General features: G+C 48.6%; 3 protein-coding genes across 7 annotated transcripts in view; 1 reads left to right on the top strand and 2 right to left on the bottom strand.

Moving 5' to 3' along the window:
- mef2b (myocyte enhancer factor 2b) overlaps window positions 1-8,660 on the bottom strand; it is a 211,807-nt gene extending 203,147 nt beyond the window's left edge. The window contains exon 1 of the mRNA XM_073068090.1: window positions 8,585-8,660. The gene's annotated coding sequence lies outside the window, so the exon portion shown is untranslated. The remainder of the gene's footprint in view (window positions 1-8,584) is intronic.
- A 4,273-nt stretch (window positions 8,661-12,933) lies between these two features.
- tmem221 (transmembrane protein 221) lies at window positions 12,934-25,894 on the top strand. The gene is made up of 3 exons (XM_073068079.1): window positions 12,934-13,312; window positions 19,689-19,774; window positions 25,038-25,894. The coding sequence occupies exons 1-3, from the start codon at window positions 13,017-13,019 to the stop codon at window positions 25,502-25,504; spliced, it is 849 nt and encodes a 282-aa protein (XP_072924180.1). The 5' UTR covers window positions 12,934-13,016; the 3' UTR covers window positions 25,505-25,894.
- borcs8 (BLOC-1 related complex subunit 8) overlaps window positions 21,494-26,059 on the bottom strand; it is a 148,484-nt gene continuing 143,918 nt past the window's right edge. For all 5 annotated transcript variants that reach the window (XM_073068083.1, XM_073068080.1, XM_073068081.1 and 2 more), the window contains one exon: window positions 21,494-22,145. Coding sequence is in view for 2 of the 5 variants with exons in the window: in XM_073068081.1 (XP_072924182.1) it covers window positions 22,059-22,145 (87 nt within the window). In the remaining 3 variants the exon portion in view is untranslated. The remainder of the gene's footprint in view (window positions 22,146-26,059) is intronic.

The raw sequence follows: 26,059 nt of genomic DNA, 5'->3' as shown, positions 1-26,059 counted from the left end.
GCAACATCCTTGTAAATCTCCTCTGAACCCTTTCTATAGTTTCCACGTTCTCTCTGTAGTGAGGCAACCAGAACTGAGCACAGTACTCCAAGTGGGGTCTGACCAGGGTCCTATATAGCTGTAACACTATAGGGTTCTGTTGTTTTAGACACGACAGTGGGAGGGATTAAAGGAAGAGAGGTGGCATAACTCATCAGGGGAAATGTCACAGCAGTGCTCAGTCAGGACAGACTGGAGAACTCGTCTAGTGAGGCTTCCTGGGTGGAACTGAGAAATAAGAAAGGTATGATTATGTTAATGGGTTATATTACAGACCACCCAACAGTCTGAGGGATTTAAAGGAACAAATTTGTAAAGAGATCCCAGACTGTTGCAAGAAACATAAGCTTGTTATAGTAGGTAATTTTAAATTTCTGCATATTGAATGAGAATCCCAGACTGTAAAAGGACTAGGTGGGATACAGGCTGTCAAAAATGTTCAGCAAAGTTTCTTTCATCAGCACATACAAGTCCCAATGAGAGAGTATGCAATACGTGATCTGTTATTAGGGAATGAGACAGGGCAGGTGACAGAAGTTTGTGTAGGGAAACATTTGCATCCAGTGACCACAATGCCATTAGTTTCAAAGTAAATATGCAAAGTGATAGGTCTGTTCTGCAGGCTGAGGTTCAAAATTGGAGAAAGGCCAATTCTGATGGTATCAGAAAGGATCTGGCAAGGGTGGACTGGGACAGGTTGTTTTCTGGCAAAGGTGTACTTGGTAAGTGGGGGGCCTTCAAAAGTGAAATTTTGAGAGTACAAAGCTAGTATGTGTGTCAGATTAAAAGATAAAAATAACAAGTGTAGGGAACTTTGGTTTTCAAGAGATATTGAGGCCCTGGTTCAGAGAAAAACGGAGGAGCATAGCGGGTACAGACAGGCGGGAGCACAGCGGGTACAGACAGGCGGGAACATAGCGGGTACAGACAGGCGGGAGCATAGCGGGTACAGACAGGCGGGAGCACAGCGGGTACAGACAGGCGGGAGCATAGCGGGTACAGACAGGCGGGAGCACAGCGGGTACAGACAGGCGGGAGCACAGCGGGTACAGACAGGCGGGAACACAGCGGGTACAGACAGGCGGGAGCATAGCGGGTACAGACAGGTGGGAACAGTGGGTACAGACAGGTGGGAACAGTGGGTATAGACAGGTGGGAACACAGTGGGTACAGACAGGTGGGAACACAGCGGGTACAGACAGGCGGGAACATAGCGGGTACAGACAGGTGGGAACAGTGGGTACAGACAGGTGGGAACAGTGGGTATAGATAGGTGGGAACACAGCGGTATAGACAGGTGGGAACACAGTGGGTACAGACAGGTGGGAACATAGCGGGTACAGACAGGCGGGAGCATAGCGGGTACAGACAGGCGGGAGCATAGCGGGTACAGACAGGTGGGAACACAGTGGGTACAGACAGGTGGGAACATAGCGGGTACAGACAGGCAGGAGCATAGCGGCTACAGACAGGTGGGAACACAGCGGGTACAGACAGGTGGGAACACATGTTGTGTTTCTGGAGTACAAGAGATGCATGAAAGCACTTGAGAGATAAATCAGGGCCAAAAGAAGGAATGAAGGTGCTCTAGCTGACAAGGTAAAGGAGAATCCAAAGGGATTCTACAGGTCATGTATGTTAAGAACAAAATTATTGCAAGGGACAAAGTTGGTCCTCTGGAAGACCAGAATGGTAATCTATGTGTGGAGTCAAAACAGATGGGGAAGATCTTAAATGCATTCTTTGCATCTGTATTTATTCGGGAGATGAACATAGAGTCTACAGAAGTGAAGCAAAGCGACATCAACTTCATGAACCCTGTACAGATTACAGAGGAAGAGGTGTTTACCACCCTGAGGCAAATCAGGGTGGATAAATCCCCAAGGCCTGGCAAGGTGCTCCCTCAAACCCTATGGGAGGCAAGTGCAGAAATTGCTGGGGCCCAACAGAGATATTTAAATCATCTTTAGCAACTGGAGAGGTGCCAGAGGATTGGAGGATAGCCACTATTGTTCCACAGTTTTAAAAAAAAGGCTTTCAACAGAAACTAGGAAATTATAGGTCGGTGAGTCTGACACCAGTTATCGGAAAGTTGCTGGAAGGTGTTCTAAAGGACTGGGTATTTCAGTATTTGGATAGACATGGACTGATTCAGGATAGCCAGCATGGCTTTGTGTGTGGTAGGTCATGTCTGAACAATCTTATAGTGTTTTTTGAGGAAGTTAGCAGAGAAGTGGAAGAAGGCAAGGCAGTGGAAGTTGTCTACATGGACTTCAGTAAGGCATTTGACAAGGTCCCACATGGGAGGCTGGTCAAGAAGGTTCAGCCACTTAGCATTCGATGAAGTAGTAGATTGGATTCAACATTGGCTTTGCGGGAGAAGTGAAAGAGTGATAGTAGATGGTTCTCCCTCCGACTGTAGGCCTGTGACTAGTGGAGTACTGTAGGAATTGGTGCTGGGTTCATTGTTTTTTGTCATCTATATCAATGATCTCGATGATAATGTGGTTAACTGGATCAGCAAATTTGCAGATAATGCCAAGATTGGGGGTGTAGTGGACAGTGAGGGAGGCTATCATGCCTTGCAGAGGGATTTGTAGCAGCTGGAAAAATGGGCTGAACAATGGCAGATGGAACTTAATGCAGACAAGTGCAAACTAGGACCAACCAGGGTAGGTCTCACACTGCAAACGGTAGGGTACTGAGGAGTGTGGTAGAACAAAGGGACCTGGGAATACAGGTCCATAAATCGTTGAAAGTACTGTCACGGGTTGATAGGGTCGTAAAGAAACTTTTTGGCACATTGGCCCTCATAAGTCAATACGCTGAGTACAGATTCTTAGGCTCCTTCCCAGCAACATTGTTATTTTCTTGAGCCCAAACAGTATTTATTTTCTTGAACGTTTCGTAATCTTATCTTTTCTTCTTAACTGGATTTTCCACATCCTTTGTACACCATGGTTCATTAACCCTACCAGCCTTTCCGTGCCTCAATGGAACATACCAACGCAGAATGCCATGCAAATGTTCCCTGAACATTTACCACATTTCTGCTGTGCATTTCCGAGAACATCTGCTCCCAATTTATATTCCCAAGTTCCTGCCTAATAGCATCATATTTCCCCCCACCCCAATTAAATGTTTTCCCAAAATGTCTGCTCCTATCCCTCTCCAGCGCTATGGTGAAGGAGATAGAGCTGTGATCACTACCTCCAAAATGCTCTCCCACTGAGAGACCTGACTCCTGACCAGCAACACACACAAAATGCTGGAGGAACTCAGCAGTCCAGGCAGCATCTAGGAAAAGAGCATAGTCAGTGTTTCAGGCCAAAACCCTTTGGCAGTACAGGAGAAAAAAGCCGAGGGGTAGATTTAAAAGGTGGGGGGAGGGAAGAGAGAAACACAAGTTGACAAGTGAAATCTGGAGGGCGAGGGATGAAGTAAAAAGCTGGGTCGTTGATTGGTGAAAGAAACAGAAGGCCATGGAAGAAAGAAAAGGGGGAGGAGCACCAGAGGGAGGTGATGCGCAGGCAAGGAGATAAGGTGAGAGAGAGAAAAAGGGGTGGGGAATGGTGAAGGGGGGAGGCATTACTGGAAGTTTGAGAAATTGATGTTCATGCCATCAGGTTGGAGGCTATCCAAATGGAATATAACGTGTTGTTCCTCCAACCTGAGTGTGGCCTCATCACGATAGTGGAGGAAGCCATGGATGGATATATGGGAATGGGAAGTGGAATTAAAATGGATGGCCCCTGGGAGATCCTGCTTTTTCTGGCAGACAGAGTGTAGGTGCTCTGTGAAGTGGTCTCCCAATCTACGTCAGCTCTCACCGATGTACAGGAGGCCACACCAGGAGCACCAGACACTGTGTATGATCCCAACAGACTCACTTGAAGAGTCGCCACACCTGGAAGGACTGTTTGGGCCTCTGAATGGTGGTGAGGGAGGAGGTGTAGGGGCAAGTGTAGCACTTGTTGCGCTTGCAAGAATAAGTGCCAGGAGGGAGATCAACGGGGAGGAACAAATGACCATATAACCATATAACCATATAACAATCACAGCACGGAAACAGGCCATTCCGGCCCTCCTAGTCCGTGCCGAACTCTTAATCTCACCTAGTCCCACCTACCCGCACTCAGCCCATAACCCTCCACTCCTTTCCTATCCATATACCTATCCAATTTTACCTTAAATGACACAACTGAACTGGCCTCTACTACTTCTACAGGAAGCTCATTCCACACAGCTATCACTCTCTGAGTAAAGAAATACCCCCTCGTGTTTCCCTTAAACTTTTGCCCCCTAACTCTCAAATCATGTCCTCGCGTTTGAATCTCCCCTACTCTCAATGGAAACAGCCTATTCACGTCAACTCTATCTATCCCTCTCAACATTTTAAATACCTCGATCAAATCCCCCTTCAACCTTCTACGCTCCAATGAATAGAGACCTAACTTGTTCAACCTTTCTCTGTAACTTAAGTGCTGAAACCCAGGTAACATCCTAGTAAATCTTCTCTGCACTCTCTCTAATTTATTGATATCTTTCCTATAATTCGGTGACCAGAACTGTACACAATATTCCAAATTTGGCCTTACCAATGCCTTGTACAATTTTAACATTACATCCCAACTTCTGTACTCAATGCTCTGATTTATAAAGGCCAGCGTTCCAAAAGCCTTCTTCACCACCCTATCTACATGAGACTCCACCTTCAGGGAACTATGCACTGTTATTCCTAGATCTCTCTGTTCCACTGCATTCCTCAATGCCCTACCATTTACCCTGTATGTTCTATTTGGATTTTTCCTGCCAAAATGTAGAACCTCACACTTCTCAGCATTAAACTCCATCTGCCAACGTTCAGCCCATTCTTCTAACCGGCATAAATCTCCCTGCAAGCTTTGAAAACCCACCTCATTATCCACAACACCTCCTACCTTAGTATCATCAGCATACTTACTAATCCAATTTACCACCCCATCATCCAGATCATTTATGTATATTACAAACAACATTGGGCCCAAAACAGATCCCTGAGGCACCCCGCTAGTCACCGGCCTCCATCCCGATAAACAATTATCCACCACTACTCTCTGGCATCTCCCATCTAGCCACTGTTGAATCCATTTTATTACTCCAGCATTAATACCTAACGACTGAACCTTCTTAACTAACCTTCCATGTGGAACTTTGTCAAAGGCCTTGCTGAAGTCCATATAGACTACATCCACTGCCTTACCCTCGTCAACATTCCTCGTAACTACTTCAAAAAATTCAATAAGGTTTGACATAAATGACAAGGGAGTCACATAGTCACATAGGGAACAATTCCTGTGGAAAGCAGAAAGTGGGGGGATGGATAGATATGCTTGGTGGGGGTATCCTGTTGAAGGTGGCAGAAGTTTCAGAGAATTATATGCTGGATGCGGAGGATGGTGGGGTGGTAGGTGAAGACAAGAGGAGCCCTATCCCTGGTAGGGTGGCAGGAGGATGGGGTAAGAGCAGATGTGTGTGAAATGGAAGAGATGCGGTTGAGATCAGCGTTGATGGTGGAGGAAGGGAAGCCCCTTTCTTTGACACTTGATCAGGTTCATTTCCCAATACCAGATTGAGTTCAGCCTCTCCTCTAGTTGCCTTATCTACAAACGTACATATTGCATCAGGAAACCTTCCTGAATGCATCTAACAAACTCCACCCCATCTAAACCACTTGCTCTAAGGAGGTGCCAGTCAATACAGTATTAGGAAAGTTAAAATCATCCATCAATAACCCTATTATTATTGTAGCATTTCAGAATCTGCCTCCCTACCTGTTCCTTGATATTTGTTACTCTTGGGGGGCTATAAAAACACCCAGTAGAGTTACTGCCCCCTTTCCTGTTTCTGACATCCACCCACACTGACTCAGTAGACAATCCCTCCATGACTTACTCCCTTTCTACTATCCATTTCCCTACCTCTTTTGCCTCTCTCCCTGCCCTTTTTGGAACATCTAAAACCTGGCACACTCAGCAGCCTTTCCTGCCCCTGAGACATCCAAGTCTCTGTAATGGCCACAAGATCATACTTCCACATTTTTACCCACACTCTAAGTTCACCCACCTTGTTCATGATACTCCTTGCGTTAAAATAGACCTATCTCAAACAATCAGGCTGAGTGCGTCTTTGCTCTATCATCTGCCTATCCATCCTCAAACTCCCCACAAGCTGTCTCTACTTCTGTGCCAACCACCCCATCCTCTGCCTCTTCACTTTGGCTCCCACTCCCCTGCAAATCTAGTTTAAACCCTCCCCAAAAGCATTAGCAAACCTCCCTCCCAGGATATTGGTTCCCCTCCAGTTCAAATGCAACCTGTTCCACTTGTACAGGTCACCCCTTCCCCAGAAAAGGTTCCAATGATTCAAGAACTTGGGAACCCTGCCCCCTGCACCATCTCCTCAGCCACTCATTCATCTGTGCTATCTTCCTGTTCTGACTTTCACTAGCTCATGGCACTGGGAGTAATCTGGAGATTACCACCTTGGAGGTCCTGCTCGTCAGCCTCCTTCCTAACTCCCAGACTTACTGCGCAGGTCCTCTACCTGTCTATGTCATTGGCACCAACATGTACCATGACTTCCAGATGCTCACCCTCCCCTTCAAGAATATTCTGCAACCACTCAGAGACATCCTGGACCTGAGCACCCGGGAGGTAACACACTATCCTGGCGTCTCTTTTGCTGCTGCAGAATCTCCTATCTGTTCCCCTCTGACTATTGCCCCACCTGACTTCACCCTACCCTTCTGAGGCTCAGAACAGACCGCAGTGCTATTGGTCTGGCAGCTGCTGCTGCCTTGCCCAGACAGGTCACCCCCCTCAGCAGTATCTGAGCAGAAGGGCCACAGAGGGAACTTGCAATGACTTCCTTCTCCCTTTATTCCTCCAGACGTACAAGACTGAGATTTGACAGAGGTATACACAATTATGAGGGATATAGATAGGGTGAATACTCACAGGCTTTTTCCACTGAGGATGGGTGGGACAGAGGTCATGGTTTATGGGTGAAAGGTGAGAAGTTTAAGAGGCACATGAGGGAAAACTTCTTCAGAGGGTCATGTGAGTGTGGAGTGAACTGCCAGCACAAGTGGTGCATGTGAACTCAATTTCATTGTTTAGAAGTTTGGATAGGTACATAGATGGTATGAATACAGAGGGTTACGGTCCCAGTGCAGCTTGATGGGACTAGGCAGTTTAAATGGTTTTGGCATGGACTAGATGGGCCAAAGGGCCTGTTTCTGTGTTGTTCTTCTCTATTACTCTATCTTTTCTTAGATAAGGGGCCCAAAACTGCTCCTAAAACTCCAAGTGATCTGACCAAAGCCCTATAGTCTCCGCATCATTACATCCTTGCTTTTGTATCCTAGTCCCCTCGAAATGAATGCTAACATTTACCTTCCTCACCATCGACTGTACCTGCACATTAACCTTTAGAGATCCGGAACAAGGACTTCCAAGTCCCGTTGCATCTTGGATTTCTGAATTCGCTCCCCTTCTAGAAACGCCTTCATTTCTTCCACACGGGTGTGGTTCGGGTCCACTCCACTCCCAAAGCACCGAACATATAACTAGCGTGGAGTATGGCTACTCGACACAGCTCAGAGATACTTCACCACGTTGCCATGGAGACGCTGGGAAACTTGGGCCATGCAACTGAGAACCCGGATTCGGGTCACTAACTTTGTGCCCTCACCTGAGCTAAAGCTGCGAGATAGGGAGAATAATGTTTAAAAGGTAAAGTGGCAGTTTTAAAATATGTTTTATTTTATTTAGAAATACGGCACGGTACCAGGCCAACGAGCCCAGAGCACCTAATAAACACCCTAATGACCAATTAACCTATTAACCCATACATCTGTGGGAGGAATCCGGGGCACCCGGAGGAAATTCACACAGTTACGGGGAAAACATAGAAGTTCTTTACAGATAGCGGCAGGAATGGAAGTCAGGTCACTGGCACAGTAAAACCTTGCGCTAACCGCTATGTTAACCTGATTGTAATTACTATTTAACTAGATAATCCCAGGCTGAACCAGCATCAGTGCCGTACAGACCAGGTGGGACGTGAGCCTGGCGGTTAACGGTTCGCAGGAAGAGCCGCCACTCCTCGTTGGTTAAAGCGGATCATCAAATATAAACGCACGAGATTCTGCAGATGGGGGAAACTAGAAGCAACACACACAAAATGCTGGAGGAACGCCGCAGGTCAGGCAACATCTATAGAGGGTCCGGAGATACGACTTGTATTAGTTATATATACATACAGTCATAGAAATATTGAAAAAACATAGAAACCCTACAGCACAATACAGGTCCTTCGGCCCACAAAGCTGCCAAACATGTCCCTACCTTAGAAAATACCTTGGGTTAAACATAACCCTCTATTTTTCTAAGCTCCATGTACCTATCCAGGAGTCTCTGGAAAGACCCTATCGTATCCGCCTCCACCACCGTGGCCGGCAGCCCATTCCACACACTCACCACTCTCTGTGTAAAAAACTTACCCCTGCCATCTCCACAGTGCCTACTTCCAAGATGACTGAACTCGGCCGACACATCGATTGTTTATTCATCTTCGTAATGTTGCCTGACTTCTAGCGTTCCAACCTGGGGTCCACGGACCCCTTGGTCAATGGAATTGGTCCATGGCATAAGAAAGGTTGTGAACCCCTGCTCCAACATTTTGCGTGTGTTAACTCAAATCTAATTGCTGCTCTGCACAGACATTGACCAGAAACGCGATGCGGATAACACTAAATCTGCAGAACTTTCTGGGCGTTTCCTGTACACCACGCAAATGAGGCCGTTCGTCCCGTCAACCCTCCCCTAATCCTCTGAAAGATTACTCTCCTTACTGCCATTCACTCGCCAGTCACCTCAGCATTACTCCAGTCATCTATTCTTGCCTTCCAGACATCCGAAACTGCTGCACGAATGCAGTTCCTATTTCAGTCCTCCCCATCACCAAACACATTCGGAGCTGCTCCCGAACCAGCGCCGGGTTCTTCCAGTTCCATTTCTATTTCTCTCAGGCTGCCAGCTGCCTGGATCTCTGGCTCAGTATCCCCTTCCTCAACTTCTCTCTTCCTTTGAGATGCCTAGTCCCCGTCCCGGGCTCTGTAACAAAGTGCACGTTTGTTCCCTCTCCCGGCACAGACGCAGAAGATGCGACGGATCTGCAAGTGTCGGTGCCGCGATTAGTTCCTTTACCCGCACAGATGAACTTCTGAAAAACCCTTCGTTCCCTCCTTCCCCTCTCGGTCGATAAAGCACGTCCACTCTGCGCTTCCCCCGAGGTTGTGGTCTCAGTGTTAAAGTTAATGCTAAAATTAGTGCCAGAATGACATCTGGTGTGGGTGTTACACACTGTCGATGTGGGTGTAACAATCGGTGCGGGTATTACACACAGTGTGCAGTCAGTGGGGCTGTTACACACAGTGGACAGTCACTGTGAGTGTTACAGTCGGTGCGGATATTACGCACGGTGTAGTCGGTGTAAGTGTTACAGTCGGTGCTGGTGTTACACGCATTGTACAATCGGTATGGGTGTTACACACAGTGTACAGCCAATGTGGGTTTCACAGTGGCTGCGCTGTTAAACACAGTAGATAGTCACCGTGGGTGCTACAGTTGGTGCAGATGTTACACATCATGTGGGTGTAACAATCGGTGCGGATATTACACACAATATACAGACGATATGTGTGTTATACATAGTGGACAGTCACTGTGGCTGTTACAGTTGGTGTGGGCGTTACACAGGGTACAATAGGTATGGGTGTTACACACAGTGTACAGTCGGTGTGGATGTTACACACAGTGTACAGACGGTGCGGGAGTCACACACACTGCACAGTCGGTGAGGATGTTACACACAGTGTACAGTCAGTGTGGATATTACACTCAGTGCGGATGTTACGCATGGTGTAGTCGGTGTGAGTGTTACAGTCAGTGCTGGTGTTACACGCATTGTACAGTTGGTATGGGTGTTACACACAGTGTACAGCCAATATGGGTTTCACAGTGGGTGCGCTGTTAAACACAATAGACAGTCACTGTGGGTGCTACAGTTGGTGTGGGCGTTACACAGGGTACAATAGGTATGGGTGTTACACACAGTGTACAGTCGGTGCGGGTGTTACACACAGTGTACAGTCGGTGTGGGTATTACACAGTGTACAGACGGTGTGGGTGTTACACACAGTGTACAGTCAGTGTGGATGTTACACACAGTGTACAGACGGTGCGGGTATTACACACAGTGTGCAGTCAGTGGGGCTGTTACACACAGTGGACAGTCACTGTGGGTGCTACAGTTGGTGCAGATGTTACACACAGCGTACAGTCGATGTGGGTGTAACAATCGGTGCAGATATTACACACAATATACAGATGATGTGTGTGTTATACATAGCGGACAGTCACTGTGGGTGTTACAGTTGGTGTGGGCGTTACACAGGGTACAATAGGTATGGGTGTTACACACAGTGTACAGTCGGTGCGGGTGTTACACTCGGTGTACAGACGGTGCGGGTGTTACACACAGTGTACAGTCAGCGTGGATGCGGGTATTACATACAGTGTACAGTCGGTGCAGATGTTACACACACTGTACAGTCGGTGTGGGTGTTACACACAGTGTACAGTCGGTGCGGATGTTACACACAGTGTACAGTCAGCATGGATGCAGGTATTACACACAGTGTACAGTCGGTGTGGGTGTTACACACAGTGTACAGTCGGTGCGGGTGTTACACACAGTGTACAGACGGTGCGGGTGTTACACACACTGTACAGTCGGTGCGGGTGTTACACACAGTGTACAGTCAGCATGGATGCAGGTATTACACACAGTGTACAGTCGGTGTGGGTGTTACACACAGTGTACAGTCGGTGCGGATGTTACACACAGTGTACAGTCAGCATGGATGCAGGTATTACACACAGTGTACAGTCGGTGCGGGTGTTACACACAGTGTACAGTCGGTGCGGGTGTTACACACAGTGTACAGTTGGTGCGGGTGTTACACACACTGTACAGTCGGTGCGGATGTTACACACAGTGTACAGACGGTGCGGGTGTCACACACAGTGTACAGTCGGTGCGGATGTTACACACACTGTACAGTCGGTGCAGGTGTTACACACAGTGTACAGTCAGTGTGGGTGTTACACACAGTGTACAGACGGTGCGGGTGTTACACACACTGTACAGTCGGTGCAAGTGTTACACACAGTGTACAGTCAGCGTGGATGCAGGTATTACACACAGTGTACAGACGGTGCGGGTGTTACACACACTGTACAGTCGGTGCGGGTGTTACACACAGTGTACAGTCAGCGTGGATGCAGGTATTACACACAGTGTACGGACGGTGCGGGTGTTACACACAGTGTACAGACGGTGCGGGTGTTACACACAGTGTACAGTCAGCGTGGATGCAGGTATTACACACAGTGTACAGACGGTGCGGGTGTTACACACAGTGTACAGTCGGTGCGGGTGTTACACACAGTGTACAGTCAGCGTGGATGCAGGTATTACACACAGTGTACAGTCGGTGCGGGTGTTACACACAGTGTACAGTCGGTGCGGGTGTTACACACAGTGTACAGTCAGCGTGGATGCAGGTATTACACACAGTGTACAGTCGGTGCGGGTGTTACACACAGTGTACAGTCAGCGTGGATGCAGGTATTACACACAGTGTACAGTCAGCGTGGATGCAGGTATTACACACAGTGTACAGTCGGTGCGGGTGTTACACACAGTGTACAGTCGGTGCGGGTGTTACACACAGTGTACAGACGGTGCGGGTGTTACACACAGTGTACAGTCAGCGTGGATGCAGGTATTACACACAGTGTACAGTCGGTGCGGGTGTTACACACAGTGTACAGTCAGCGTGGATGCAGGTATTACACACAGTGTACAGTCGGTGCGGGTGTTACACACAGTGTACAGTCAGTGTGGGTGTTACACACAGTGTACAGACGGTGCGGGTGTTACACACACTGTACAGTCGGTGCAAGTGTTACACACAGTGTACAGTCAGCGTGGATGCAGGTATTACACACAGTGTACAGACGGTGCGGGTGTTACACACACTGTACAGTCGGTGCGGGTGTTACACACAGTGTACAGTCAGCGTGGATGCAGGTATTACACACAGTGTACGGACGGTGCGGGTGTTACACACAGTGTACAGACGGTGCGGGTGTTACACACAGTGTACAGTCAGCGTGGATGCAGGTATTACACACAGTGTACAGACGGTGCGGGTGTTACACACAGTGTACAGTCGGTGCGGGTGTTACACACAGTGTACAGTCAGCGTGGATGCAGGTATTACACACAGTGTACAGTCGGTGCGGGTGTTACACACAGTGTACAGTCGGTGCGGGTGTTACACACAGTGTACAGTCAGCGTGGATGCAGGTATTACACACAGTGTACAGTCGGTGCGGGTGTTACACACAGTGTACAGTCAGCGTGGATGCAGGTATTACACACAGTGTACAGTCAGCGTGGATGCAGGTATTACACACAGTGTACAGTCGGTGCGGGTGTTACACACAGTGTACAGTCGGTGCGGGTGTTACACACAGTGTACAGACGGTGCGGGTGTTACACACAGTGTACAGTCAGCGTGGATGCAGGTATTACACACAGTGTACAGTCGGTGCGGGTGTTACACACAGTGTACAGTCAGCGTGGATGCAGGTATTACACACAGTGTACAGTCGGTGCGGGTGTTACACACAGTGTACAGTCGGTGCGGGTGTTACACACAGTGTACAGTCAGCGTGGATGCAGGTATTACACACAGTGTACAGTCGGTGTGGGTGTAAACTTCCCCAGATATTGCAATGATCGTCCGGAAGTGAAGGAGGGAGCAAAGGCCGGTCCGGAGCAGGAGTCTGCGCGGCGCAGAGATGCAGCGGAGCGTCGGGAAGACGCCGGAGACCCCGGGCACCGTGCATCTGTCGCCGGATCGCTGCCTGGCCGTCCTCCTCTCGCTCGCAGCTCTGGCCGCGCTCCTGACTCTGCCGCCCGCCTCTCTCCTGCTGCAGCCACCGGGACCCCAGCTCTCGCCCCTGCCCGCAGCTGCCACGCGTCTGCTACGCCCCGTCGCCCGGGGACTCGCCTCTCTGTCCGTGTCGCTACACCTGTGCTGTCTGCTCCTCGCTCTGCTGCACGGGCACCTGGCGGCCGACGGACAACCAGACAGGTAACCCCCCCCCCCCCACCCCTCCCCGACCCCGGTCCTTGTGCACAACAGAAGTGCCCACTTAAGCCGGGAACACCGAGGGTGCGCCGCGGGAGGCGACAGAGTGGGGGTATTGGGTCCGAGGAAGAGCTACAGGAGGCGGCAGAGTGGGGGTATTGGGTCCGAGGGTGCGCTGCGGAAGGCGGCAGAGTGGGGGATCTGGGCCGTGGGAGCGCCGCTGGAGTGGGTGGTATAGAAGTTCGGAGCATATGGAGCGCATCCGATTCGTTTCTGTCACGTAATGATGCTGAAGTAATTCGAATAGACAGGATTACTGAAATACACTTTTCACTGGCCTTCCAAAGCAATCTATTGACAAACTTCAACTCTTTCGGCACTCCGCTGCTCGACTTTTATCCAAAACCCGGATGAGAGAACATAACACTCCCGTCCTGGCTACTCTGCATTGGCTTCCTGTATCTTTTAGAGTCCCCTCGCTTGTTTTTAAATCTCTCAATTGTCTGGGACTGGAGTGCATCACGGACTGATTTTCGTTTTATAATCCTGCTCGAACTGTCAGGCCTTCTTCCCCTGGTCTCTTAATTTAAACAATCTCCCTCAAAAGAACACTGGAAGGTCAGTTTTTGAACTACGCTCCTAAACTGTGGAATTCAATACATAAAACTACAGTATAAGGAATGTAGACTTAGTTAACACTTTTAAACACCAGTTCAATGCCTATTTATTTAACCTTGCTTTGAACAAACATCGTTTTTGTCTTTTATTTTCACGTTTGCACTTTATCCCATCGTAAAGTACTGCGTTGTCTGTATGAAAGATAATCTATAATAGGTTATTATCCATTTGAGGTGTGTACTATGGATCCCGTTGCGGTTCCGTGGGGATTGAGGTCTCCGTCACCGGGACGATGATCTGACCACCGTCACGTTCAGCTGCTGGAGCTCCTTTACCCACATCGGGGGCTCCCTCGCCCACACCCGGAGTTCCCTCGCCCACATTCAGGTCTGCACTTCTCAAAAGGGCTCCGACTTTGGATGATTAAGGTGCAATTCGGTATCAGGTGGACCCATGCGCAGGTGTGATCGGATTGCGTGGGAGATGCAGCCCCGGTACATTGATGTGGAGTCTCTGTGGGGACGGGGGCAGTACTGGAGGGCTTTCGGCCCATTGTACCTGTGCTGAATCTCTGGTTGCTCTCACCTCCTGCTCATTCCCTGGGATACCGCCAATGTGTGTTAGCCGGTACTGGATTTATGAGGGTTCTAACCGTGGCACCTCCTTTGGCACGGTGGGCGGGAGCTGCTCTCTTTCCATTCGGCCACTCCAGCGCTCTGCTCGCCCACTCATGCAGTAGGCATCACCCTGCTGCCTCCGCCTCTCGCACCTCGCCCCGCGCTCTGACATCCCCACACTTTCACCCCTCCCGTCCCCCTCCCCCCGTCCGTCTGACACCCCTCCATACCTCAGAATAATAAGTATACCACTTTGGATACTGTCGAGGGGGCGAGCTTCAGGGGGAGCCGGAGCCACCGGGTCTCTGGCACTCAGCCTGGTGCTGCGGCTTAGAAGAGTAGAGGGGTGAAGAGGATTGCGGTGTTCCATTGTCAGAGGAATGGAGACAAGATTGTGTGGGCGCGATAGAGACAAATGTCTCCGCTCCTCGAGAAGGGAGAGAGGCAGAAGAATTTAAACTATAGGATAGTTAGTCTGACCTCAGTGGTTGGGAAGATATTGGAGTCGATCGTTAAGGATGTGATTTCGGGGTACTTGGAGTCACATGATAGAGCAGGCTGTAGTCAGCATGGTTTCCACAAGAGAAAATCTTGCCCGACAAATCTGTTGGAATTCTTTGAAGAAATTGCAAGCAGCATAGACAAAGGAGAATCGGTGGTTGTTGTGTGCTCGGATTTTCAGAAGGATTTTCACATGAGGCAGCTTAACAAGATACCAGCTCATGGTATTACAGGAAAGATACTAGCATCGATAGAGCATTGGCTGATTGGCAGGAGACAAAGTGTGGGATTAAAGGGAACATTTTCTGGTTGACTGCCGGTGACTAGTGGTGTTCCACGTGGGTCTATGATTGGGACCGCTTCTTTTCACGAAAATATGTGAATGATTTGAATGACGGAATTGGTGGCCCTGTGGCCAAGTTTGTGGATGATACGAACATAAGTGGAGTGGTGGGTAGCTTTGAGGAAGCAGAAAGGCTACAGAAGGACTTAGATTCGGAGAATGGCCAAAGACGTGGCATATGGAACACAGTGTCGGGAAGTGAATAGTCATGCATTTTGGAGAAGAAATAAAAGGGCAGACTATGTTCAAAATGTTCGAAATTCAAAACTCTGAGGCGCAAAGGGAGCTGGGAGTCCTGCGGGATTCTCTGAAGGTTAATTTGCAAATTGAGTTGATGGCGAGGAAGGCAAATGCAATGTTAGCATTCATTTCGAGAGGACCTGAATAGCAAGGATGTAATGTTCAGGCTTGATAAAGCATTGGTGAGGCCTCACTTGGAGTTTTGTGATCAGTTTTGGTCACCTTATCCAAGAAAGGATGTGCTGACATTGGAGATGGTTCAAAAGATGTTCGCGAAAATGATTCCGGGTTTGAAAGCCTTATCGTGTGAGGAGCGTTTGATAGCTCTGGGCCTGTACTCACTGGAATTCAGAAGAGCGAGTGGGGGTCTCATTGAAACCTATCGAATGTTGAAAGCCTTTGATAGAGTGGATGTGGAGAGGATGTTTCCTATAATGGGAGAGTCTAAAACCAGAGGACACCGCCTCAGAATAGAAGGACTTCCATTTAGAATGGAGCTCAGAAGGACATGGCATGAAGGGATGCGGAGAGAAGACAGGTGATTGGGCCCGAGAGGACAATTGGATCAGCTATGATCAAATGGCGAACAGACTCGCTGGGCCAAATGGTCTAATTCTGCTCCTATATCTTATGGAAACCGGACCACCTAGACCATGGATCACAGGACCATGCTGTCACAGGGAGAACGTGCAAACTTCTTACCGACAGGGGCGGGGATTGAACCCAGATCGGTAGCACGCCAACCGCTATGCCGTCCGTGTCTACGGGGAGATAGATACGCCATGTGGCGGAACAGGTTCCACTTACTTCGTAAATTCATCTCTGAACGCCCCATCAGGAAAAAAGGGAGAGGGCGGGTTGTTAAACCAGGTGAAGAACGGGGAACAGCAATGGCTAATCCGGAGGTGAAACCAGACTGACCAATCATCAAAGCGATGCAGGATTGTGGGGTGGGGCAGTGCTAAGTGTGCAGAGCATGATCCCACATACGGCGGAGAGACGACGGTGGTCGGACCACGCGTATATTAATTGAATGACAAATCCGCAGTAACACACACACAATATGCTGGAGGAACTCAGCCGGTCTGGCACCATCTATGGAAATGAATAAACAGTCGACCCTTCGGCCGAGACCCTTGCATCAGGCCTCGTGAAGAATCTCATGATGAAGAGTCCTGGTGAAGGGTCTCGGCCCAAAAGGACTCTTTATTCCTCGTCATAGAGACTGCCTGCCTGGCCTGCTGAGTTCCTCCAGCATTTTGTGCTTGTTTGCTTTTGGACTCTATTCCTCGTCACAGACACTGCCTGGCCTGCTGAGTTCCTCCAGCATTTTGTGTGTGTCGTTCAGGACTTGCAGCGTCTGCAGAATCTCTAGTGTTTATGATTCGCTGTTTTGTGACTGTTCTCGGGTTCTGACTCTCCGCAAACGTGAGTTGGGACTTTAATGAACTGCGGGCTTTGTGTTAGTGTCTTTTATACAGAAAGCAACGCCCCCCCCCCCCCCACCACCTCGACCCCTTTGTAAGGGGCCAAATTGGCTTGGCTCACAGTGAACGTGTCAACCCCAACCTGAACTAGTCTGAATTCACTTTGAGACAGTAACAGTCAGTGCGGGTTTGCTTCCGGCCCCTAACCCGGGCCACTTTCCCAGAGACTGTGCTCGGAACGGAATTCCATTTGAATTGCCAGTTCCCGGGTGAGGGAAGGGCAGGCACGTTCCAGTTGGCATTCGGAAAGAACGGTACAAAGAAGCCGCGACAGGTCACGGTGCCAAATACTGGAGATAGTTGGCAAGGGTGTCCCTTTGAGAGCTTCTATGCGCAACTGACACCGCAGACCAGACGCTTCACCGAGGAATTAGCCAACAAGAACCGTCATCTACAATATGACAGAGGAAATAAAACGATAGACAACGATTCAACCCCCCCCCCCCAACACCCGCGCCCGCAAAACTGACACCCACGGCTCGAATGACACCCAGGAACGCCACCATCGGCAGCTATCACTCCACGCTGCCCACACTCGGAGATGTACCACCACGAATCTTGGCACATCCCCTTCGCAAAGAATGAAAATAATCTGCACATGTTGGAAATCCAAATAAAGTAGACCCCCCCCCCCCACCCCTCAAACACTCGGCAGGTCATGCAGCGTCTGTGGGAAGTGACGGAATCAGCGTTTCAAGTCAGATACCGTTGACCTGAACTATAGAAACATCTTCCCCTTTTTGAGTTTTGCTCAAAAAGGCGGCTTCCGTCACTAAGGACCCCCATCACCCAGAACACCCCCTCTTCTCGGTGCTACAATCGAGCAGGTACAGAAGCCTGATGGCACACACTCAATGTTTCAGGAACAGCCTTTTCTTCTCTGCCGTCAAATATCTGAATGGACAATGAATCCATGAATACCACGTCACTATTCTGCTCTCTTTTTGCATTATTTTATAGTCGCAATGTACTGCTGCCGCAGGACAACAGATGTCACGTCCTGTGCCAGTGATGACTCTGATTCTCTGATTCCTCGAGGTTGCAGGAGTTCAGGAAAGCCACTCATCGCCGCCACCTCAAGCAACCTGGGGGAGGGCAAGGAGGCTTCTCCGTCCCGGGAACGCGAAGGGGTGGGGGGGGGGGTGAGAAATATGAGAACCAACGGTCCCAGAAGCAACAAAAGCAAAAGGGTTAGTAAATATCTTCACTCTGGAGTTTCAACGCTGATACATCCCCAACCCCAGCTTGAGCCCCCCTTCTCCCACCATACCCCCTCCGGGAATGGGAAGTTGTAACACTTGTGTAGCTGGCAGGGATATATGGCAGGAGGGAGGTCAGTGGGGACAGATGAACGGCAAGGAAATCGCGGAGGGAGCGATCCTTGCGGAAAGCGGACAGTGGAATGGAGGGGGTAGTAAAGAAATGCTTAGTGGTAGGATCTCTTTGGAAATGGAAGTTGTGGAGGCTCATGGGATGGTAGGTGAGGACAAGAGAAACTCGTTCTTTGTTAAGGTGGCGGGAAGGTGGGTTGAATGTGGGTGTCCGGGAGATGGAGGAGATGTCGGTGAGGGCAGCATCAATGGTGGAGGAAGAGAAACCCCCGTTCTGCAGAATATATTGCGTTTGGGACATGATGAAGGACCCCTCCCACCGCAGTCATTCTGAATGGACCTACTACACTAGAAATTAATTTAAGATTCCCAGCATCTGCAGAATCGTATCTGTTTATAATTTCACATCACATCTGAGGGATAATAATCCTGATTCGGATTTGTTTGGGCATCCCAGCATTCCTTTTCCAAGGAGTTCCAGAATCTACAGTTCGTTGATTCTCATTTACCTTTTTCAAGGAAAGGGCAAGAAGTTCATGAGATAATTTGATAAGAGTAAAGAGGCTGGAGAGAATTTTTCGTGGAGTACAGAGATGACGAAAGAATTAAGGAGGGTTAGAGGCCGAAAGAGGTTACAGAAGTAACATGGAACAAAGCCTCAGAGTGATGTTAAGGTCAAGAACTTTGTCAGCCCATCCTAGTTCAAGTTTAATTATCATGTAATCGTACATGAATATAGCCAAATGAAACAGCGTTCCTCCAAATCAGTGGCAACAGCACACAAATATAGTACATAGGATTACGATAGCAGAAAGCATACTGACAGAAACAACAATAATTTGGCCAAGTCCCTGAGTACATGGCCTGTAGACTGATGGTGCAAGGAATGGTGTCCTGGTCCAGCTTGTTCTTCCATCAAGCAAAACTGGAGAGTAGCACTGAAGGGAAGGGCCAGCACGTAACCCAGTACAGATCCCATTACACCCACAGCGGCCTTTGCTCTCTCCCACACCACCTCGGCATCTCCTCCCCTCGAGAAAACATTATGGATAAGTGAGCTGTCTCCTGGATTCCTACTCTAGATCTTTACCCTTCACAGATTCCTCACTCTGAATAGTTAGGCTACCACTCTCCACTGGCACTGCCTCACCCAATCACTTTCCAACAATTTTATTTTTATTGCAGATTGCCGGCATCTGTGGCGTTTAGTTGTGACTATTCATATTTTCTCTGCCATTCCAGGGCTGGTTGGCTTCTCCTGAATGGCCGATGTTCTCGACAGCTGGCTCTCTCTGCATTCTGTCTGGGTGTCACTGCATATTTAGCAGGTATGTGGTGCAGTGTGAAGCCTGGAACATCCTGCCCCTCTGTAATGTTGGCCCTGGCAATCGAGGCCCACTCCACAGTTGTGTGCAGCCAGTCTCGGCTAATTTTCTCAACACAGTACTAGGGGAGCACCTCACTGCCAGTGTTGTCTTCTAGCCAACATAGACCTGCTGTGAGGATATCACACAAAATCCAGGATCATTCCCCTGTTGCTGAGATATTGTTCATCCTTTAATCAATGTCAAATTGAATTCATTTATATGAGTTCAAAATGGCGGAGGAACTCAGCAGATCAGACAACATCTATTGAGGGGAATAAACAGTAGACATTTTGGGGCAAGAACTTTCATCAGGACTGGATAGGAAGAGGGAAGAAGCCTGATGAAGGGTCTCAGTTCTGATGTGTGGCATCCCACCATGTTAACACGGTTATACCAGACATGGTCAGCAGGCTTTGTGGGCCCAGATGTGTGGCATCCCACCATGTTAACACGGTTATACCAGACACAGTCAGTGGGCTTTGTGGGCCCAGACGTGTGGCACCCCGCTATGTTAACACGGTTATACCAGACATGGTCAGCGGGCTTTGTGGGCCCAGACGTGTGGAAACTCCAGTTAACACTCAGTTGTACTCTTCTCCTGCTCAGAGACTTCACCTCTCATTACTCACCCTGTTTGTGCCTGAGGAGGTGCCTGCAGGATTGCTTTAACCTCTCCTGGGCTGTGGGTATCACTGGGAACATGAACATGAGAAAGGCCTCTGAGCACCCTAGAAATGAGTGGGTCAGTGGGCTTGAGGGAGTGGACAGGAATAAACAGGCCTAGGGATGGAAATGTTCCCTGAGGTTTGAGCTTGTTTCTATACACTAGGCCTGTTTACCAACATTACCTGCACACAACTGTAAGCTCTGTGTGACACTAGTTACCTATAAAAGGTAGCACGACTCCAGCACCAAGACAGCTCATCAAGTCAGAGTGTCACGGAGTTATACAGACCAAAAACAGGCCCTTCGGCCCAACTGGTCCATGCTGCCCACAGCATTCTCAAAGCTGCTCCCCTCCACGTACCTGTTGCCATGCCTCTTAAATGTTGTGATTGTACTCACCTTGACCACTTCCTCTGGCAGCTCATAGCAGGTACTCACTATCCTCTGTGTACAGTTACCTCTCCTATCTGTGCCCTCTAGTTCGGGACTCCTCCACCCGGGGAAAGACTATGACGGTCCACCCTACCCATTCTCCTCTTTTTATAAATTTTGGAGATTACCCCTCAATTTCTTATACTCCAAGGAATAAAGATCCAAAGTAAGACCATAAGATACAGGCACAGAATGAGACCTTTTGGCCCATCGGGTCTGCTCCACCACTTCATCATGGCTGATCCAAATTTCCTCAGCTCCAATCTCCTACCTTCTCCCCGTATCCCTTCATGCCTTGACTAATCAAGAATCTATCAACATCTGCCTTAAATATCTGCCTGTAGCAAAGAATTCCATAGATTCATGACTCTCTGGCTAAAGAAATTCCTCCTCATCCTCATTTTAAAAGGACACCCCTCTATTCTGAGGCTGTATCCTCTGGTCTTAGATTCTCCCACCGTAGCATGGCCAACCTCTCCTTATTAATCAAGCCCTTGTAAATTACTTCTGCCCCCTCTGCAGCTTTACGCCACCTTTCCCATAACAGGGTAATCAAAAACATACACAATTCACCAAGTGCAGTCTGTCTTTATCGTCCATTTATTTAAAACAGAGTATATACACATCATTAGTGCTAGCCCACCAAAACCACATGATCACAGGGACTTGGTCCCTTGTCACAGAACAGCCCAAACCACATTGAGATAGCAGTAAGGGTTTCTGGGCAGACTAGCCGTAACATCATTGAGGCCAGGGCTTTGCACAGTGCCTTCAGATATAGTGGAGAGGGTCTTGACAGGCAGGAGGAACAGGGGAATGTTGTCCTCTGTACAATCCCCATTAGCACCGACAGTCAGTTGGCAATCAAACACTCCCCCAGTCACTGTTTGTGAGAGAGAACCACGTTGCTGACAGGAGGAGGAATATGTGCAGTGGGGGTAGTTTCTGTGAAATAGTCTTCAGTGCTGATGAAACCAGTTCCTTTAACTACCTACAAGAAGCATGTCTCTTATATCCTAGTACCCATGTGCACACACACGTGTGTATGTATGTGTGTGTGTGTGTGTGTGTATGTATGTATGTGTGTGTGTGTATATATATACACACACACACGTACACGTGCAGCAGTGCCACTAACTGTCCGGCCTCAGAAGCTGGGAGTGTCTGATCCTGTTGGTTCCGGTGGGCTGGGATGAGCTTGACGGCCGTTGTTCACTGAATACACCATCCAACACTGTGGAGAAAGCAAAGCAGGTGTTACACGGAGGCTCCTACCTGCTCTCAGTGGGTGAACATCCTGCCATTTAGATCACTGACTCAAGGAGATGTGGATCCAGGTTCCACTCCTCATCTGTACCAGGAGAAACATATTTGGCCTCAATGCAATCAAAATGGCAAAACTTTGACAAACTTTTATAGATGTGTGGTGGAGAGAACATTGAGAGAATATTGACTGGTTGCATCACCGCTGGGTATGGAAACACCAATGCCCTTGAGTGGGAAAACCTACAAAAAGTAGTGGATACAGCCCAGTCCAAGACATGTAAAGCCCTCCCCACCATTGAGCACATCTACAGAGAGCACTGTCACAGGAAAGCTGCATCCATCATCAAGGATTCCTGCCATCCAGGCCATAATCTCTTCGCACTGCTGCTACCAGGAAGGAGTTACAGGAGCCTCAGGACCCATACCGCCACTTTCAGGAACAGTTATCACCCCTCAACCATCAGGCTCCTGAACCAAAGGATAGCTTCACTCAAGTTCATTCACCCTAATACTGAACTGTTCCCATACCCTAGGCACTCACTACCAAGGACTCTTCATCTCATGTTCTCAATATTTATTGCTTATTTATGTATTTATTTGTTTGTTTGTCTGTTTGTTTGTTTATTTATTATTATCTTAGCTTTTGTTTCTTTGTATTTACTGTGAATGCCCACAAGAAAATTAGGGTTGTACATGGTGATGTATATGTACTTCGATACTAAATTTACTTTAAGCCTTTAGAAGTGGGGAGAGGGCAGATGGAATCAGCAAATATGCTCAGCTCTCTGGAAGGCAATTGGCATTATATTCATTATAAAACCCAATTAGAGCACCATTAAGCCAAAGCAGAATGGGCTGCTGTGTGAAATCACTTATATTCCTGCTGGAAAGAGAAGGGAGGTGGGGCAGTGCTTGGTAGCAGAGACAACAGGGAAACACATTTGAAGTCACCAACACATATCGACAATAGGGAGGCACCATCAGAGTCACCAACACTCATCGTCCAATGGGGAGCCACTGTCGGATTCACCAACACTCATTGTCCAATGGGGATGCACCGTTGGATTCACCAACACTCATCGTCCAATGGGGAGGCACATTCAGAGTCACCAACACTCATCGTCCAATGGGGAGGCACTGTCGGATTCACCAACACTCACCATCAATGGAGTTGCACAATCAGAATCCCCAAAATCAACGGTCTGACTGGGAGGCCCAGTCGGAATCACCAACATATACTGTCAATGGTGAGACATAGTCAAAAGTCCCCAACATTCACAGTCAATGGGATTCACAGTCGGAGTCACCAACACATATTGTCAATGGGAAGGCACAGTCAAAATCACCAACATTCACAGTCAATGGGATTCACAGTCGGAGTCACCAACACATATTGTCAATGGGGAGGCACAGTCAAAATCACCAACATTCACAGTCAATGGGATTCACAGTCGGAGTCACCAACACATATTGTCAATGGGGAGGCACAGTCAAAATCACCAACATTCACAGTCAATGGGATTCACAGTCGGAGTCACCAACACATATTGTCAATGGGGAGGCACAGTCAAAATCACCAACATTCACAGTCAATGGGATTCACAGTCGGAGTCACCAACACATATTGTCAATGGGGAGGCACAGTCAAAATCACCAACATTCACAGTCAATGGGATTCACAGTCGGAGTCACCAACACATATTGTCAATGGGGAGGCACAGACAAAAGTCACCAACGCACACTGTCAATGGGGAGGCACAGTGGGAGTCACCAACAATGGGGAGACACAGTCAGAGTCACCAACATTTACTGTCAATGAGGAGGTAAAGTTGAGTGTGGGAGGGGACAAACTAGTGCATCGTCATTCTTCCCTCAAGCCCTCCCCAGCAGGGAAAGTGTAAGGCTCAGAGGGGCTGCATCCAATAGATCTGTGAGCAGATATTAATCCAAATTGCAGTAGTCTACAACTTATCTTCAAAGTACTATTCATTTTCTTTATTATCTGCATAATGTGCATTCTTTTGCACATGGGTTGTTTGTCTGTCTTTACGCATACTTTTCATAAATTCTATTGTATTTCTTTATTTACCTGTAAATGCCTGCAGGCAAAAATGTATCTCACTGTTCTATTTGTGACATTAACATACTTCAATAATAAAGTTACTTTGAACTGACTTAACTAGACCCTGGAAAGGACAGTACAGAGGAGCTTGACCTTGTCTGCCCTGGGAGTCTGGAACAGGACAGTACAGGGGAAACAAGAGATTCTGCAGATGCTGGAACTCCACAGCAACATACACAAAATGCTGGAGGAACTCAGCAGGTCAGGCAGCATCAACTGAGGGAAATAAACAGTCAATAAAGGGCCTCGCACCGAAACACTGACTATTTATTCCTCTCCATAGATGCTGCCTGACTTGATGAGTTCCTCCAGCATTTTGTGTGTGTTGCAAAGTACAGGGGAGTTTTACTGTGTCTAACCCATGCTGTCCCTGTCCTGAGAGTGTAGGAGGGGGCAGAGTTGATGAATAAATTTAGTGAGATTTGTTTATTTATTTAGAGATACAACTTGGTAACAGGCCCTTCCAGCCCAACAAGCCCGTGCCACTCAATTACACCCACGTGACCAATTAACCTACTAACCCTTACGTCTTTGTAATGTAGGAGGAAACCCACACAGTCACAGGGAGAACACAGAAATTCTCCACAGGCCGTGAGGGGAATTGAACCCAGGTCACTGGCGTTGTAAAGCAATGCACTAACTGCTACACTATGATGCAGCCCCAACGTCCACATGTTGAACCGTCCTTCCTGCGACTCTGTGCTCTAACGTGGATCTCTTTTGCTTTCCTCCTGTCAGCCCTCTGCATCCACACACTGCTGGAGTTTGAGAAGGAGAGTGCAATCGCGAGTGCCAGTATCCTCGGCGCAGGAGTACTGGGAGTTGGTATTATCATCATCCAGGCACTGGTGAAGGCCTGTCGAGGGGGCAGGAAAGGGTATCCAGAGCCAGCTGCCACTCTGTTTGAGAATAGCTGCCCCTCGGGAGGCAGGTACCTGGAGCCCGAGCGCCTGGACCATGTAGAGGAAGAGGGGTCATCACACGTGCCTGCCCTCCACAGGGAGACAGCCTACGAGCGTTACCGGGAGAAAAAGGCCTTCTATGTAGCCACCTCTGCCAGCAGGGATGGGTATGGGCACTCACGGGCACAGCCAGCTGCACGCGGTCTGCCGCCTGCTGAACCCTGGGATGGAGTCACCCACGAAATGAGGCGAGTGCTGTCCCGTAAGGGAACGGTGTGCAGGAGGGACTCAACGCTGGTCTGAGCCCTGCCTTGCCGGCACAGGTCAGGCTGGAGGGAACGTCAGCATCGATATGCCCGACTGGAGTATCAGACTGTGACCCCTCTCCATATTAATCACTGACTCTTCAACCCTCCAACACGGGCAATGACTTTACCCACAAGCCCACAACCTGCCAACCATAACGCACAACCTCTCTGAGTACAGCAGAGTGTATCAGGGCTGGATTACAATCAGGCATGATCAGGTTCAGGGGAAGGAAGACCAGGGCCAATGACAGGAAAATTAAAGTTACAACATCTAACAGTGTTTTCTACCATTAAGAATGAATTCAGAGATTAAAACCGTTCTTTTATTAGCTGTAGAATTTGTGTGCCTTTAACACAAATCTCATTAAAAGTTATTTACAAACTTGTCCTAAAACTGAGTGCAATCATTCGCTATTATGTCAATGATGAATTTTCTAGGGACGATGATTTGGGAATTACTTTACCCACTCCCCTGCCCGATCCCCAGGATGGCAGGACCATCCCACATTGCACCTGCAGAACCACCAACACCGCCAGCCTATCCTTCATC

The sequence above is a fragment of the Hemitrygon akajei genome, chromosome 16, assembly GCF_048418815.1.
Source record: "Hemitrygon akajei chromosome 16, sHemAka1.3, whole genome shotgun sequence".
Lineage (NCBI taxonomy): Eukaryota > Metazoa > Chordata > Chondrichthyes > Myliobatiformes > Dasyatidae > Hemitrygon > Hemitrygon akajei.
This window is presented reverse-complemented; position numbering and strand designations above follow the sequence as displayed.

Bases quoted from the DNA above. Each gene is read 5' to 3' on its own strand.
- tmem221 (XM_073068079.1), top strand. From the start codon at position 13,017: ATGCAGCGGAGCGTCGGGAAGACGCCGGAGACCCCGGGCACCGTGCAT. The intron at 13,313-19,688 runs GTAACCCCCCCC...CTGCCATTCCAG, and splicing joins GCCGACGGACAACCAGACAG to GGCTGGTTGGCTTCTCCTGA. The intron at 19,775-25,037 runs GTATGTGGTGCA...TCCTCCTGTCAG, and splicing joins TGTCACTGCATATTTAGCAG to CCCTCTGCATCCACACACTG.